At 51.3% G+C, this 17,891-nt stretch overlaps 3 protein-coding genes across 7 annotated transcripts in view; all 3 read left to right on the forward strand.

The window, feature by feature from the left end:
- Window positions 1-17,891, forward strand: part of LOC120959623 (serine protease HTRA2, mitochondrial) — a 377,171-nt gene that overhangs the window by 266,394 nt on the left and 92,886 nt on the right. The gene's annotated exons all lie outside the window — the stretch shown is intronic.
- The window catches only part of LOC120957074 (oligopeptidase A), a 302,182-nt gene that overhangs the window by 142,685 nt on the left and 141,606 nt on the right, over window positions 1-17,891 (forward strand). The window lies entirely within an intron of this gene.
- The window catches only part of LOC120958335 (potassium voltage-gated channel protein Shaker), a 119,797-nt gene that overhangs the window by 70,687 nt on the left and 31,219 nt on the right, over window positions 1-17,891 (forward strand). For all 4 annotated transcript variants that reach the window (XM_049609594.1, XM_049609593.1, XM_049609598.1 and 1 more), the window contains exon 2: window positions 17,438-17,561. In XM_049609594.1, the coding sequence (XP_049465551.1) occupies window positions 17,438-17,561 (124 nt within the window). The remainder of the gene's footprint in view (window positions 1-17,437; window positions 17,562-17,891) is intronic.

A 17,891-nucleotide genomic window follows, 5' to 3' on the forward strand; every position in this document is an offset into this window, starting at 1 on the left:
GGGGGGTGAAGATTGTTACATGGTAGATATTCAACTAGTAACGCCAGAGGTCTCCAGAGGTCGGTTCCCCGCAAACGAAGCAACGACGTGAGCAGGACAAGTAAAAACCCCAAGCAAAATAACAAACTCTGCCTCGCACACACACACACACACAGACATACTGGCTGGTTTCCAATGGGTTCGATTAGTGTCCGCGCTTAGCCCGGTCCGGACCGTGAAGAGGGAGGGAGAAAGCCGGACAGCGCTCCGAGGCACACTTGAGTGTACGAGGCTTGACGAGGTTTCCGCTTACCTTTGCGATTTTTTTCTTGTTTCTTGGAGTGCTCGTTATATTTGCTGGCAGAAATTCCACCACATAAATGGAATGGCGAACAGATGCGTGAGCGTGTGTGTGTGTGTGTGTGTGTGAGAGCGAGAAAGAGCAGGCAGGCATGGTACAGTTCAAGTGCACAAAATGGTGCCTCATTGTCCGTGCCCTAAAAGCTGCCGCGATTACGTGCACGTTGCTTCTTGAGGGTTGCTGCTTCCTTTCCCCAGTATCCGGCCCCCTTCCCAGCCCACCCTGTCGGATCAGCTTCTTTATCTTTTTTAGCATTAATTATTCACGCTTGCCATGCACGATCACCATCGTTGGATGGTGGTGGTGCTGTTCGCCCACCCGAAAAAGTTCCGAGACCGCGACAAACACGGTGCTGCGGGCTGGCTCTCCGAACGCTCTCCATTCTGCCGCTGCTCGGCTAATGTTATTTACGTGTCGCTTAATGGTTACGGTATTTGTTTGTTTTTTTTTTTACAATATTTTGTGAACTGTGCTTCTTAAGCTGGCTGTTGTTTTGGTTTTTGTTTTTGCTTAAGACGCCTTGTCCTTGATGGTTTCCGTTGCCTATACAGTCGCAGTGTGGCACTGCGTTTCTGGTGCAAAGTTGTGCAGTTGACATTTCCAAATGTCGTCTTCTTACGGATACATTCAACCGAAATTCGCAACATTTTAAGGGAATAGAGGTAGCACTGTTTACAGCAATTGATTTTTCCCTCTGTTTCTCTATCTCTATCCTTCTCAATGTTAACTTAAACGTATCAAACATTTGGTAAAGCTTTGCTTTAGTACAAAGCAGTATCTATCCAAAGGCACGCATCCTCCCAAAACGGTAAAAAGGGTGGTTTTACCACAACGTAGAGCGGTCTTTTCGTTCTTGGCAATGCTCTACAATTCACGCTCACAAACCCACACACAAACGCAACTTGGTTACTAGCCACGTATTTTCCGCACTTAACTGTAGCCTTTCATCCCCGCCAGTAACTATCAGCTAGTCCAGACAAAGAAGAACAAAAATGGAAGGAAAAAAGACAAAATCCAGGATATCCATCGCTTTCCCTTTTCCCTAAGCGCGTGCGACTCCGCTTGATCAATCAAACGGAACGGGTTAAGGAGGGGTATGGTGTCGGTAGCCACTAACAACACGATTTAGGTTGTGGGTTAGGTTTACTATCCCCGCTCGAGGTGCTGGCCGCGTTCGCTGGCTCGCGCGTAATGCTTGGCCCGCACGAAACCGGGGAATGGGAAAAAAAGGTGCGCTAGTGGGTGGTACAGGTGGTACAGACCGCCGAACCGGGGGTCCGGGGCAGAGCTGTGTAAACAGACGCACTATTGCTGGCCTGGCTCCGTTGCTGCCTGTCCCGCGCTATTTCTACCATTCGATCGAATGGCTGGCAGGCTACAGCACTTTCCTACGAGGTTTCCGGGAAGAGCGGAAGCCCGAGGACCATATTGACCTTTAACGCTGAAACAGGCGAGTCACCAACCTGTCTATTTGCACAACACTAATAGGAAGGCTTGACTTTGCTGCTGACTCAGCTTCTTTGCCCGTTCTACCGGGGCTCCTTTTTTTTCGCCCCTCCGTTACAAACAAACCCCTGTAAGACGAGGCGCAGTAGTGTGAGCACACATTAATCAATACTTATTAGTATAGATTTTCGCACACACACACAGACAGACAAACCCGCGGATTCCTTTCTTGCTCTCTTGGATTGCTTCAAAACACACACACACACGCGCGCACACACTTACGTGTTGGCGAGAACTCGGGGTATGCCTGCCCCCCCCCCGGAGAACGTTGGTGCGGATGACGGCTCAAGGCTCCGTGTGTCTTGTCACTGTATGCGTCGCAATTTGGTATTGGAAAAAAAAACAATTCAGGACGGTGGAAGGGTGCCCAATGGCGCATTCCACTGCGGCCCGCAGCTAATGGGGCGAAAGCCCCGGAGCCAATAAAGCTGGCAATGGCCGCAACCCGCTGCGCGCAACCGAACCCCGTTCCGGCGCGATGCAATGCTGAATGGCTGCCATTTTGCAGACAATATGTCTACGGCTTCCGCGTTTTGGCGAGTTCCGTTCTGCTGCTACCGCATTTACAATTTCTAGCAACGCTTCATCGGAACCTCTAGCATCGCGCTGGGTGTCTACTCATTACGCTAAGGAAGTGTGCCTAGTCCTCACTGTGAAGGGGGGAGGGGCGGGGGCAAGTACTTCAGAGAGTAATCACAGACAGGGCACACACACACACACACACATTGACAGTACCGAACACCGAGCGCTGCAAGCAAACTCGTTCAGCTCAAGAGCAAACTTGAGCTGGCGCCGAAAGTCATTTGCACTTCTCGCTGCGAAGATGGCAAAAGTTTTCTGCCAGCCCCGTACAGCAAAGAAATGAAAGACGAAAAAGAAAAATACAAAGACATTCTAGGACCAGTAAACAATCGCTTTATTTCCGTTGTGGCACTACAGAACGATTTGTTCCTGTTGTTTTTTTTCTTTTTTGTGAGCGTATCACAACGATTAACCGATTCTGGTATTCCATTTGTCCCTTGCTGTCCTCGCTTTATGGCCGTGGCATATGAAATCCCTTTAAGGAAGCCGCTGCGCCGTGTAAAGTGTCACCAGGCAGCCGGGCGTCAAAGGCATCTTTTCCTTCTTCCAAGAACGCTGCTGCCGCAAGCAAGGAAAGCAGCTTCCAGCATGTCTGCGTAGGTCCGCACTGGCTGAAGCACCGCTCTTCGGGGGTCTTCATCTAATCAGCCGGTTTCAATGCCTCCCTCCTTCAGGGGGCGAGCGGGGCGATGCATGTGTCGCATGTGTTTTTTGTTCCGCTCCCTCTATACCTCCGTTTACGATGCTGCAATCGTTTTTCTGCCACATGGGGGGGGGGGGGGGGGGTGGGGGGGATGTGATGGCAGTGCAGCAGTCCAGCAGATGTCAGCAGCTGGGTGGACACAAATCTGCGCGTCGAGGAAAGGAAGTGTGGCAAAGCACACACACACACACACACGCAGCTCGCGCAAAGTGAAAGGATCGAAAACGGCTGCTGCAGAGAGTAGCTCTTGGGAGCGGGTCGCACCATGTAAACAACACGCATAGTGATGAAGAGAGACAGATTGCTCGAAAGAGAGAGAGAGAAAGACACTGCGAGAGGCAGAGAGCCTGTACGTGCGCTCTTGCTGTGCAGGTGTGCTGTGCGCTCTACAGGGCACCTACATTGGACATTGGCAAGCACATGTTCAGTAGCTCTGCTCGCACACGCCATAATTATGGCACTGCAGCGATCGGTTTCGCTGTTGTTCGAACAGTGATTTGCATCCAGAGTCAGATCAGAGCAAATGTTTCGTGCCTGCTTTATGGTGACCTGCTGCCTGAGCTTTGGTGATAGGCATGAAGATACACACACACACACACACATGCACAAAATTGGCATGCCCGAAACCTTGCGCGAATGAGGGCAGTGTGCATGCTGTTTTCGGCAAAGAAAATCCTCTCTCTGTTTCTCACCGTTTGCTACAAGAGAGAATGCTCAAGAGAGAGAGAGGGAGTGCGGGCTTTGGCTCGCCAGCAGCGCTGGAAGCTGCAGAAGTTGACTCTTTACCGTACATCTTCGTGTCGAGCGTGAGCGTGTAGTGATAGCGGCTCGCGCTAACCGACTCGCAGCACCCAACAGCAACAACAGCAACCAAGCAGTACCACAGGCAATAGGCAGCAGCACAAGCAGCAAACACTACCAGCAACAACAGCCAGCGACTGCGGCCTTCGGATTTTTCGGCACTCTGCTGCAGCAGGAGCGGTAGCAGCACCAGCACCAAGAGCAGCCTTTCGGCTTCGGCTCTGCTGTGTTTCGGTCGGCATCCGCACTCGCTGTCACCATCGGTTCGGTGTAACGTCGCGCTGCTGCTCTGCTCTGCATGTGTACGTGCACGTGCGCGCGCGCGTGTGTGTGTGTGTGTGTTTAACTGTGTGCTGTATTTCTGCTTCGGTGCGTTGTTCCGTAGGCGTTCCGATGTCGCGCGGCTAGCCGAGCGATGGCTAGTGTGATTGCCCGTGCCAGCCTGCCCTAGCATTTGTTGACATTGACCGCTTCCATCCATCAAAAGAGAGGGAGAACACACACACACAAAAAACCCTCCACCAGCATCAAACAGCATCTGCTCCAATCGAACCGCCGGTGATCCATCTGTCGAACGTCCGTGGTGTGTAAGCGACGAAACCGTGCGACACAAGCTGCACAAGCTGCAGGAACTGAACGCAAGCTTTGCCCCGTGTTTGTGTGTGCGCGCGTGTGTATGTGTGTGTTGGGCATAAACTGATGCAGAAAGACGAACCTGTTTTTTGCCCTACGAACGAGTGTTCGCATCCTTACGTTCCATCTCGTACGATATCGTTTTTGCAGGCAGCTTAGCAGCTCTCCCGAGCCAGGAGTAATGTTGCCCGCAGTTGTACACTGCAAACGTTTTCCTTTTCTTTTCATGCGGACGCACACACACACACTCTGGAAGGTTGTGTGAGGCTGTGGTGCTCTCTTTCTCACGCTCCTCTCTTTCTCTTTCTCCTTTTCTCTCTCTCGTTGAAAGCGCAAAACGTGCACACATTAAAAACATCCGTACGCGGCTCTCTGACCTTTTCCCCCCCGATGCTGTTGGCATGGCCCTGTACGCGCGCTCATGATCCGCAAGGATATGGCGGCTGCTGTATGCGAATGCCGTTTGGTTTTTTTTTCGTTTTTCTTTTCGGCTACAAATCCCGCTTCGGTGTGATTCATTTTCCACTTTTTCCGCTCTCGATTCTCGCTGAACGTCACGTCCGGCCGTTTGCCCGAGATATTCCTCACATAGGAGTGGAGGAGAGGGGAGAGGGGGGGGGGGTCTGGATGTGTGCCACTGAATGAGGCGGAAGCGAGTGTGTTCGCACAACCAGCAAAAAAAAAGATACAAGTGCAGCCCGTTAAGTGAAGGACATTCCGAGCAAACTACCCTTACCAGTTTACCAAGCGGATACTCGCGCACACACACAGACACAGTCAGTGTACGTGTGTGTGTGTATGTGTATGTCGGAAACGGGCCAGACAGTTGGACGCTTCTGCTGCTGCTGCTGCCATTTTTTGCTTCTTCATCCTCCTCTTCTTCTTCTTCTTCTTCTTCTTCTTCTTCTTCTTCTTCCCTCCTAACACTAACCACTCTCAGCGGTGGGTCGCCTCAGTAGTACAGCCACTACACGTCCGGCACAGTCTCGGGCCAGAGGTCGGACACACAGTAGTGCGCGCAGTGCCTCCCGTTCGGCTGGATGTGTATGTGCACGCGTATCGTATCCGTGTGCGTAGAGTCCATCCTAGAGTGAGTTTCTTTTCTGCTGTGGTAGTTGTTGTTTGTTTGTTTGTTCCTTGCCGTTAGTCGCAGCGCAGTGTAACCTCCCGAAAGTAATCTCCTGCCACTGGGCAATGGGAACGGCTGCTGTGCGTTTGTTCTTTGGCACACTAATATTGGAAGTTTTTTTTTTTTGTTATTTGTGTGTGCTTTTACGGCAATTCCATTCGTAGTATAGTACGTCCTTTGTGGGGTGTGACGATCTGCATGCAAATAATCTGCATGTGGGTCTGCAGCACCCGCGAAGCTCTTTTTTTTTTTGTTGGTTCTGCTAGGCTAGCCGGATTCGCGATTCGCTGCACCATTTTGCTTCGCCGATGTGGACGGCATATCCCCGTCACGGTGCGACCACGATTTGGCTTTGCTGGAAGCCTGGCGGAGCCCTTCCGGTGCATGCGGCGTTGCGGTAAATGCGCTGCGATTGGGACGGTGCCCATTTTCATCTCGCGCGCGCACACCGTACAGCCTCCGGTTGGTCCGACGGCATTTTTCGCAGACTCGCTGGAGCCTCCAGCAGCAGCAGCAGCAGCAGCAGCAGCAGCCGTTCATGGCTGTCAGTACGTGTTTCTGTGTTTGTGTGAACGTGCTGTATGGTGGAAGTACGTGAAGGGTCAATGCGAGCGCCCTTTTGAGTTTTTGGCGAGAGCGCGCGCGCTTGTGTGCGTGTGCGTGCGATAGCTCTCCCGACTGAGAGCCTTTCGGTCCGGCTCTCAGCAACCGTCAACCAGCTCAACCTCAGCCCAGCAACCTCCAGCTCGACGGTGCGATGGTGATAAAGCGGGGCTTTTTTTTCCTGCCCCGGCCCAATCAGCCTCCCCGTCGTCGATCGGTCGATCGCAAATGCGGATTCTGTGCCGCCGTTGTATGTGTGTGTGTGTGTGCGTTTGGTGGCCCTAGGCTCGCTCCAGTGTCCAGGTGCGAGATCGCAATTTTAAAGCAGACACTCACACACAGCAAATTTGCTTCCTAGCTGTTCGAACGGCAACCGTCAGCGAGAGCGTGTGAGAGAGAGAGAGAGAGAGATAGCGAAGCAGTTTGCTCACACAGCGAGAGTGCTTTTTGGCAATGCGCTTTGTGCTCGCGCGAGCGGTCCTGCTTGCACGGGGCAGGCAGAGTTGAAGCTTGCAAGCGCACACGCTGACACGTCAGTAGGGTACTGGATACACTCACATTAAAAAAAAAAAACACACAAACACAGAGACACACAAACACAATAGTTCGTGCGCGCGTGCTGGGAGGTGTGTGTTGTTTTATCGTTCGTGGAGTCCTCCTTTCTTCCTGCACGGCCACGGGTTGTTCTGTCCTTTTCTTCTTCTATCGTGCGACAGAGAGAGAGAGAGAGAGAGCGAGAGAGAGTGAGAAAGCGAGGCAATAACGCTCTAGTAGCCCCGTTCTCCACTCTCCCGGAAGAGCTGTGCGCGACGGTTTTTGGCACACTATCCGCACGTGAACTGCCGGGTTTCGCACAACCGCTCCACTTTCGCAGTCGAGCGTTCGGTCCAGCGTCCAGCGAAAGGATAGTTTGCACTGTGCCAACTGTGGGTGTTCCGCCAGCCCGTCCGTCCGGCTTCGCAGCCCTAACCCGTCCGCCAACCAACGCACCGCAGCGCAACTGATCGGCCGAGGAGCTTCGCTTTGTACAGCGCGGCAGAAAGCGTCCGCTCGCTCGCTCGCTCGCTCGTTCGCTCGCCATCGCTTTCGCACCCAGTGCCCGTCCGAAAACGAAACTGAACACCGTCGGCACTCGCCGTACGATAGCACGATAAGCGCGACACGGTTGCGATCTGCACACACGGCTACAAAGCACAGTGAAGTGATTGAACTCGGAGCAGCAGCAGCAGCAGCAGCAGCAGCAGTGGAACAAGCAGTGGCATACGTGTGTGTGTGTGTGTGCGTACGTGTATTGTGCTAGCGAGCGAGCGCTTCGACAAAGCAAACACACACACACACGCGGAGAGACATTCTGTTCTTATCTTCACCTACACCTTCATCCACTTATTTCTCTCCTCTGCTGTTTTTTTTTTCCCCCCGCACTTCCAACAATTTTACAGGACGCACTTTATTACACAAAACGCACACACGCACCTGAATGCGTGCCAATGGTTCCGGAATGTGCAGTGTCTGAGTGTTGAGTGGCTTGAGTGCGCGTACCGGATGTGTTACGAAAGTGAATAGAAAAGGCAGCGGCAGGCGAAAAGGAAAACAGCAACGAGAAGCCCCGTTCGACGACGGCGCAGCGCGCTAGGTCCACGCTTGGTCCCAAAGTCCCACAGTGCTGTGTTTGTGCTCTGCGTCTGCGTGTGTGCGTGGTTTTATTATTATTATTTTTTTCGTGAACGGCTTTAGTGCGTTAAGTGTGGTGGCTTTAGAGCGTAGCTGATGCGACGGTGCCACGGCTGTGTGGCGTCCCCAAGGCCAAAGCAGGCCGGCGAACTATCAACCTCTAGCAGCTGAGCAGCGATCAGGCCCACCAAAACCACCGCAATCAACAGTGTGTGTGTGTGTACGTGTGTGTGTCTGCGTGTGTGTGGCTGTGTGTACACACGAAACAATAATCGCCTGCAGTAAGGAAACGATCGCCAAACGGAGTGCGTGCGCGCGTGTGTGTGTGGCCCCTCTACTCCTCGTACGTCCAGCGGCACACAAAGCAAAGCAAAGCACGCCAACAGCAACGAACCGCGCAGTGGTGTACAGTGTGGCCGGATAAGTCCTTCCAACCAGTGCTAATCCTTCTCTCCGGCTCCTCCCAGCCCTGCCTACATTCCCCGATCCTAGAGCAACCGGACGGGTCTATCCCTCTATCCCCATCGAAGGCCCGACTCATCCTTGTTCCCCCCCCCCCCCCACTCCCCCCACCCCATTCGCGGGCACACCCAAAACACGCCTTCGGTTCCGGTGCTCGCAGTGCGGCAACATTCGGAACAACCGCGGCCGCCCCGAATTGTTGAGCGATTGGTGCGGATTTAAATGCAAAGCCATAATCTATCGCAAAGATAACGAAAAAACGCCGTGTAATTCGGCATCAACCATTTCTCCGATAGATTTTGTTGAGAAATGGGGCCTGACGCCAGTACTTGGGCCCAGACAAGAGCCAGTCAGTTGCGGTGAAAGTCAGACGAGCGGGCAGCCCCCTCTTCTTGCGGACAGGTAATTTGCACAGCATAAGCGCTAGGTGGTAGCAAGAGAACATTCGATTCACCAAACCCAGTGCGTACTGCGGTCATCCAGAGGTTCGCACGTCACTGGCGACAGTGTCGCTGTCGTTTATTGTTTCTCGTCCGGTTTTGTAATTCGATTCGCTAAAACTTCGCGTCCAAGAGATCCAAGTGTTGCAGCACCACAGGCAAAATGCATTACACATCGCCCAATTCAACTGTCGCAGGACACTCCAGCGCAGTTTTTTTTTTACTGCGCACTGGTTCGGTTCCAATTTCGAATGGACAGAAACGTAAAACTGTGAATGCGAAAGCTACCGGTGCGGGTAATGTGTGTTTGCCATCCGTCACGAAGCTGCTGCGCTTTCGGATGCGTCCCCAAAATCCGATTAGCTCGGAAAGCATTAAACCTGGCAGGACGAGGAGGGAAATTTACCATCCCGAAAAACAGTCCGGAAGCCACATGCACCAGCAGAAGCAAAACAAAAAAAAAACCTCTCTCCACCTCCGGGTGCACATGTGACATGAACGGGGGTTCGCCGCTTGGTGCATCTTGCTTCCTATTTTTTTTGCTCTGTTTTTTTTATTCTCCTCGAGAGCGATTTTATTTGCAATGCTGTTTTTGCTTTGTCCTCACTTTGTGCAACGCCGTCGCGACATCTTGCTTCATCGCCATTAAACCCCTTCGTCCCTGCCTTCCTCCTTCTGTTTTACTGTTTCCGGGATGGCCAAGATGACACGATGCATGGCACGCTATCCAGGACACGCGGCGAATGCACTAGCGAGGCTGGGTCAAAGCATCGTACTCAGTTTTTTCTTTTCTTTTTTTTACAACAACTTGAGCCATAAAGCACCTACTTCCTGCTCCCTACCGTATTTCCACAGCTTGGGTTAGGTTTTATGTGCCAAAACTCGGACCAATTGGACAGCATAATCATTCTCCACTCTTCAACCATTTGGAGCTGAAGGGGAGGGGTTCGTCGCCCAATGCACTGGCGATTGCGTGCACGATGTGTGGTTTGGCTGGCGCCACTGGCAAAACACGGGGGGGGGGGGGGGGGCCGAGACGTGATAGTTAAAAGCGCTCCTAGAAGCAAATGGCCCATAAATAAACGTCTTGATCGGCAACACAGCACACGCAGTGCACGTTTCTCACGTGCGCACGTCGCAAGCTGCACGCGCAAAATGATGCGACGTCCGTACTGCCCGATCGTACGCAGCGATCCGGCACGAAGGACCAAAAACTCGGGGTAGTTTTATTCGCATTTTATTTCGGTCGCCGCTCACTGCAATTCGATTTGCGGAGTTTTATAGCGCCGTGGCGTCCCGTGGCGCGTCGCCTGCAATTTGCAATTCCAAATGCCGAGCGCCTTGCCGGATCGGGACGCATCCGTTGAATTGACCGTTAAAAATTGATCATTATGGGGACGGTGGTCAGCCATCTAGGTCAACGGTTTGGGTTTCTTTCTCCTTTTTTTTTTGTTTTAGTGCTTGGTGTGCAATGATGTCGCTGGTGTTTGGCTACTGCCTGATGGCTGTATCTGTGTGTGCGTGTGTGTGTGTGTGTGTGCAGGAATGATGCGCCAGTCGCTTCTTGGCACACGTCAGCCGAGCTGCAGCTGCGACAAACGCTGGGCAAGCCGGAAGATTGGTGGTGGTGATGCTTGCCCTTATTTCCTCCGTTCGCCGTTGTTTTCCTAATATACGTTTTAAGGGCATTGTTTGTGTGTGTGTGTGTGTGTGTGTGTGTGTGTGTGTGTATTTTAGTTCTTTCGAACTCTTTCCGGTGCCTTTGTTGGCTAGTTTTGCTTGCGCGCCCCATAAAACCAAACCAGGCAACATAAAATGGCACATTTGTGCAACCGAAAGCACCGAAAGAAATTGCAATTGCACGGATCGGGGACAAAACCACACCACATCAGCGATGGGTGGTGTTGGTGGTGGTGATGGTGGTGGTACCCAATGACCCAAATGTTTATGCCACTCAGCCCAAACTTCCCGCTAGGTGTATGGCGTCACACGTACCAAGGCTAGCGGCAAAAGACGGGGTTTTTTGTTGTTGTTGTTGTTCGGACCGGCATGTTGCACCGTTGCAGCCAACTAATTGCTGCCTCGAGCCAGCAACCTTTTCCGCTCTTCTTGTGTGGTTGGGCGTATGTGTGCCGTTACCACATGGCAACAACGAACGGTTTAGTTTAGCGCAGGCTGCTTTGCTCTACGTTCATAAATCCATAAAAAAACTTCTTCCAATTGAGCTGGCAGACCGAGAGAGCCGCGGTCGGGCAGTTGTTCGAATGCCTCATGCGACACTCACCCATCTGGTAGCCATCTTGAAAAGCTCGATGCTAATTTCTGTGCTCGCCCGAAGCAAGCCGGACGTGGCGAATGAAATTAATGGACTTTTTTGCTGCGCGCAGTCGAATTCGGAATTCCGAAGCGCTGCGTTCTCGAGAGCCATCACTACTACCACTACTGTTACATCTCTACCGAGTCGAACGGATGGAAAATTAAATGCTTTAATCTGCCCTCGGAAAACAAACCATTCAGGCCCACCACCCATTCCTGTTCGGGGAATTCCATTTCAGCCATGATTGAGCGATTTCCATTTCATTTCATGGCCCAAGAATACAGCGGCCATGTTCGTGTGACGAGATTGGGCCGCATGGGCGCTAAGGAGTGTAAGGAGTGCTTACACACACTCACACACACACACAGTTCTGGAAGGTGCGACCGGCGCACCCAACCGGAAGCCGATACAGACCATTTCGATTACGATTTACGGCCGGGATGGCCCACAGCATAAAAGCTGTGTGAGCCTCTGTTCCAGCAGCTCCCATCGCTTCAGCCTGCGCTTCAGCTGCCCCCATCGGGCCCAATTGCCTCGGGAGTGGCAGCCGGCAGGTTCTCTGCTCGTGGTTGGCGTTTTTTTTTTACAGCGCAGCACACTTTTGCACAACTTTTCATAGTTAATTATGGCTTCCATTATGGCTAGCCGACTTGCGCCGGGGGATGGGATGAATGGGGTGAGGGTGAGCAATAAAATTACTAGATAACCGGCTGGTATGCAGTTCCGACCTGGCCGATGGCTTCTGGTAAGGAGGAGCGTAATATTCTAAACATGCCTTTCTTCTTTCAACCCCCGGGAATCCTCGCCGCATTCCAAGCGATCGGGAAACAGAAACCCGAGGAGGGGTTAAACAACAGCACATTAACTGCTTTCCAGTTTCTGCGAGGAAGCAAACGGAACTCCTGAAACGGAACAAAAAAAAACAGAACAAACAACTCTTCGCCGTGCGCCAGCCATGGCGTGGTAGATGTGTTTTCTTTATTTTATTATTGCAAGCCACTATCGATTGGACTTAAACATCGGTTCTCAATCGCGCATGATGGATGGCAGCAGACATACAGCCGTTTTCCGTTCGCCGTTTAACGGGCGCTTAACGGGCGCTTAAGCGACGCCTAACCGATCGCACCCTAGTATTGCGCGTTGTGGTGTGCCGCGTGCCGCTGTCCGGGCTATCGATTGCCAAAAACAAAGCAAACCCAAAACTGCAGGACACAAAATGGAAGCAAACGCACCACGTGCCCCCCTGCTCCTCCATCTCTTGCAACGTTCACTTCACTTCGCTGCGCTGCTTGGTCGAACGTGAACGAGCGCTGCTTCCCCAAAACTGTCCAAACAACATTATTAACGATTGTCGTGATTTACCTTTAACGTAAGAAGGTGGAGAGGGGGCAGGGCGCTGTAGTGAGGGGATGGAAGGTGGGCTTAGTATTTAAATCAATTTTCATTAGGAATCGAATGCTTCCCCTTCTGTTCCGGGTTGCTGGGTTCGGAATGATTGGGTAGCGGAAGGGAAAGGTGGGGGGGGGGGGGTTAATGGCTCCCTGTCAAAAAGTTATAGTGCCAAAGTTGGGTGGCAGGGGAAGCAATGGGCTGACAACTTTCGCTCGCCGCCATCGCCTCGCCCCCTTGCCAAACTTCTCACCCCCCTCGGGATAGACAGTAAGTTTGATGGGATGATGGGAAGGGGACTCTATTGCTTATTGGGCAAAGGTCAACCTCTGGCGCTACGTATACATTCCATTATGTGTGTGTGTGTGTGTTTAATTTCGCAGCACACGCGCGCCTAAAGCTATGCAATGGATTCGTTTTTACACTTTAAAGTTTGGCTGAGAGGAGGAGAAGGAAATAAAACGGTTTCACTAAAATCATTGCAGGACTTTGTCGAAACATCCCAAAGCCACGTGGCGCACGTGATAGGTTCAAGGAAGCGCGTGTACCTATTGCTTCTCATGTTGGTTGAGGGTTTATTTATTTTTAAACTTTTTTTCGATTTTTTATTGCTAATAAGTTCTCAAATGCTTATGTAACCTTTTTGGACAGGCATACTTCATACCTTAGGAGGTGTACGTTTACAGGTTTTCTTGATTTTATGAAAACCATGAAAATAAAACCAAATCATGCTTCTAATATGACTCAATTTAAGAATCGAATCATGAATCTTGCATTTCTAATGGGCTGAATCGTTATTACTAATTAGTATTTAAAATCTTATGTGATTGCAAGAACTATTATGATCATTGATTAATCTTAGTAGAAAAAAGCCTCATTGATTGAATCAGACTCATCAGATTTTGCTCGATGATTTCTGAATGCATCATAGCTCTAATTGTACTCAAAATTATTCAAATTGGAATGAATATTGATTCATTAAAAAAACAACTTTACCGATGTAAGCAGATTAGACTACATGATTCAATCTTTGGAAAACATAATCCTCCCCTTCGTAACCTCCTTTCCGCCACATTTCATTGAATTAAAGTGCCCCACTGCCCTCCCCACGCAGGTAGCCCGATCAAGGGGCTAATTATCGAAGCGACGCTTAACGACCCTGCCGTAACAGAAGTGTTTTAACGAAATTGCACGTAACTAAACAACGTATGTCAAGCACCGCCCGGCCCTGCCTACAAACCCGGCCGGCCACCCATAGGTGGTGTATGCAAATTGCGAATATGCAATCGCTCTCCCTGCTCCCAACTGCATATTCCCCCTCCATGAGACCGGACAACTTAATTGGGCATGGGGTTTCCAAATTGTCCAAAAGCGATTTAATTAAAAACTGTCCCTCCTCCCGCATCGCAAGCGCAAGCGGTACGGCAAGTGCATCGCATATTTATGCTAGCCTCCATACTTCACCCCTTGCTGTCACCCCGCTTAGGGCGCAGGGCCAATTAATCTGCTTTCGCATTCGGGTTCGCTCCGGTCCGAGCAGGCAGGAGATTTGCCCGGCCGCAAAGTGATGGATATTGCCAGCCATACGGCCTGCCCGCTTGAAAACCATCGCTCCCCTCGCCGCTCTGCACCCCATTGCAAATCATCTTCTTGATTGAAAATCGATACTAAAATTAGAAAGAACTAAATAAATACCCGGAGCGGGATGAACACAGCAACAAAACGCAAACACGGTGACCCCGCTTACGTAAAGTACGTTTCGGGCCAGTCCCTACCATGGACTGGTTCGGGGCCCTGCTCTCTTCCCATTATGAAGCACCAACCGGCGATCACAGGATTCATTATATTCTTCCAAAAAAAAAAAGAAAATAAAAATAATCCACCCAAGCATCCAAAAGGCGCCGCTCTGAGGGCGATTTCTAGCCACCGCCACTAATTATTATCTCTCCCAGAGCGGTTGGCTTTTCTCCCTTTTTTTCCTTTTGTTTTTCTCCCCCCGTGTGTGTGTGTGTGTGTGTTCATTTCAATCCGCAAAACAGCTTCAGCAAACCGGGGAAAAGCAGAAAAGGGCGAAAAACAAGCACCGCTAGAGGCCGAGAAGGCCTAAAATAGAATCCGCACATCCGTTTGCAAGAAAGTGCCCAACTTTTATAGCCCCACCGGGAGAACAACACAGGGAGGCTCTCTTTCTCTCTCTCTCTCTCTCTCTCTCTCGCTCTCTTTCACTTCCCCTCGCTTACGGGAAATGGGAAAGCTTGGGGGAGTTGCAGCAAGGAGTGTTGTGCAAGAACAACTAGCGCAAAAAAAGGAGAAAAGAAATGAAAAGAAGATGCAAAAAGTCTCCTGAACCTGTGTGCGTGTGTGTGTGTGTGTGTTGTGTGTTGGTACACGGGAAAAGCATTGCACAGGGACGAGGGGGCTGGGAGCCGAGAAGTGGTTACTAAAAATAGCGTGAACCCTCGCCCCGGCTGTTTCCTTCAAATCCTTCAAAAGTTGACTGAAGCGGTGAAGCGTATGGAGAGTAGGGAAAGCAATAAGGTTGGGGGGTGCACGATATTACAGGGCTCGAAAATATGCTCCAAGATGTAGGCGATGAAGATGGCGATGTAGATCTGCATGGCGGTCGGGGTGGCCTGTAACTCGCGCTGGGCAAAGGTGGGCAAAGCTCCCCCATTTTTGGTCCCATCCATTTCACAGTCGCTGCCTGCCCGACGTGGAAGGATGCGAACAGTGAGGAGGGAGCTGTGGGGGGGGGAGGAGGAAAGGAAAAGCTTCAGCCGTGAAGCACGGCTCGACTCGGAACGGAGCGGCAGAACCGGAAGCGAAGCGCAGGAAAGCAAACCCCCGAGCCCGCAAAGCTCGGTGTTTGTGAGCGTAACGCGCGTTTTGCGTCATTCTGGTGGCATCGTTCGAAACGGCGTGGCGTTCTTGTTCTGTTTGTTCGATTGTCGGTGTCACATTGGCAGCGCGAGGGCACCGTGCAAGAGGGTGCTGTTAAGGTTAATACGGGTGAGTGATGGGTAGAGAGCAGGGGAGAAGCGCAAATATATCCGCTGGCAATCGCAACCCCCCCCCCCTCCCCCGGGGACAGTATATGCGACGGAGCGCAGCTTGTCGAGCACATTTTTCAATCCTACTATTCGGAGGCGAGGTGACAGAGAGAGAAAGAGAGTCAGAGCGTAAGAGAGAATTAAAAAAAAACACACACAATGCTAGACACAGATCGACCAAATCGGCAAAGAATGTTTCAAAATTGCACACGGAGTGAAGAGCAAAAAAAAACACGAAAGAACAAACACTGGAGAACAATGGATACGAAGGGGGAGGGAAGGGTGGTTGGACAAAAATGTAAAAGTTCTCCCACGGTCGAGGCTTTTGTCGAGGAGAAGCTTAAAAATAGGACACTCCATTTGCATGATTTCCACCGCCCCTTTTTGTCCCTTGTTTTTGGTCCTTCGAGCCGGATTGCTGCCGTTACGGCCTTCCACGCGCGTCCTAGCTCCCGTCAGAATGGCGGCCGTGCTGTGCCAAATTTGAAATACACACACACACACACACGGCTCGTCTCGGTTGGCAGACATCTTGTCTGCCAGTTCGGTGCGGCTGCCATCGCCGCCACCACCGCCACTGCTAACGGCCTTATCATGGGTCTGCAAATGGAGGCGCCCAGTACTTCAGCACATTTCCTTCCACTGGAATATCGCATCGCCTGCGGATGCGATGTGCTATTTATAGCTGCGCTAGGCTTGAACCAACCTGTACCTTATTCTTAGGCTCATCCCTATCTTGGTCAACTTTTTTTTCTCTCTCTCTCTCGAGGATTCGGGAAAGAACTGGGAAAGAGCGCCGGAATGATGTGCAGCAACGCAACTTCACCTTAATCAATCCGAACTTATTGCCGATCTGGGGCGTGCGACATCAACCGACAGCAGCATGCGCATCCTGCTCTCCCTCCTCCGCCCCCCCCCCCCTAATACGGTAATCAGGGGCAGGAAAGGTGGCCGTGCCAAAGTGTGACGGCTGCTAATTACGACGATAGAATCATTAGAGCGCACCGGCGAACGTGATGCGAGCGCTCGCGCGCCCTTGCCAGAACGACACCAACCATCCGCCTACTCTCACCGCGGTGGGTGACGCTCGCCATTGCAGCTCGTCAATCAAGATGCCTCTTTGCCCCATTCGCTGCTATGGCGGTTGGCGGCTGCAAGGGCTTTAGACGAACTGTCTGCCAGCGCCTTTGAAGTCGTCGGGACGGAGCCGGGACAGTATATGCGTGTGTGTTGTGTTTTTTGTTTTTTTTTTCTTATTCGAGCATTTTTCCAACCTCCAGCCAATTGATTTGTTTACGGCCCACCGGTCAGCGCTAAATCATCATAAGCTTCGCTCACGCGCACCGACCGCTTGATGCGGGGCTGTGGCGTAAAATAATTGATTTATTGGCACTCCTGGGGTAGGGGAGTTTTCGTTGGTTCTTTTTCACTCCGCCTGCCGCTACGCGCTCCTTTCGGTACCGACAGCGATGTGTTTATATTTATCGTGATTGCGTATAGGGAACTAGAGGCAAAAAAAACACTCGCCTCTTAACGACCAAAACGACCCGAACGTGTAGTTTACTTGCGCAATAGTGTATGGGTGTGAGGGGAGTTGTTTTTTTTTTCTTCCTTCTCAGTGCAATATACACTTTATTAAATATAGTTTAAGGCATCAGTCAATTTCAGCTCTCACCCGGTACCGTTCAGCTTACAAATCAACGGCCTTAGAGGAAGCCGCTAAGGCAAACTCGCCTCATCAGCACACCGGCATTGCAACAAATCTAATGCTCTTTCCTCTCTTTCTCTTCCCTTTCGTTCCCGCACTCCAGGTCTCTACCCAAGTTGAGCAGTCAGGATGAAGAAGGGGGGGCGGCGCACGGTTTTGGGGGAGGTCATACTCATTTTGAACCAATACCACACGATCACGATTTCTGCGAGAGAGTTGTCATCAATGTAAGTATGAACCTACCGCACAGTGCGAGCGACCATTTTCAGCTACAGCAGCAACAGCGAAAAGCGGATAGAACCACCCTGAGCAAATATTTTAATTTTACTAGTCTACCCACTGCCCCTGCTCCCTCCCAACCGGGTCCGCAGCGGGCCGATGTAGCAACTATCGCAACTGATTGAGCAAATTAAGTGTCATTATGACCTGTTTCGCTGATTGTACGTGACACACGGGTGTTACAAAGTACGGGGCGGCCGTTTTTTTGAGACCGTTCGGAATATTCCATCTTGGTGCCATGACCAGGATATTTTTTTCGACTTCATATAAATGCCTCC

Source organism: Anopheles coluzzii, chromosome X (assembly GCF_943734685.1).
Source record: "Anopheles coluzzii chromosome X, AcolN3, whole genome shotgun sequence".
NCBI lineage: Eukaryota > Metazoa > Arthropoda > Insecta > Diptera > Culicidae > Anopheles > Anopheles coluzzii.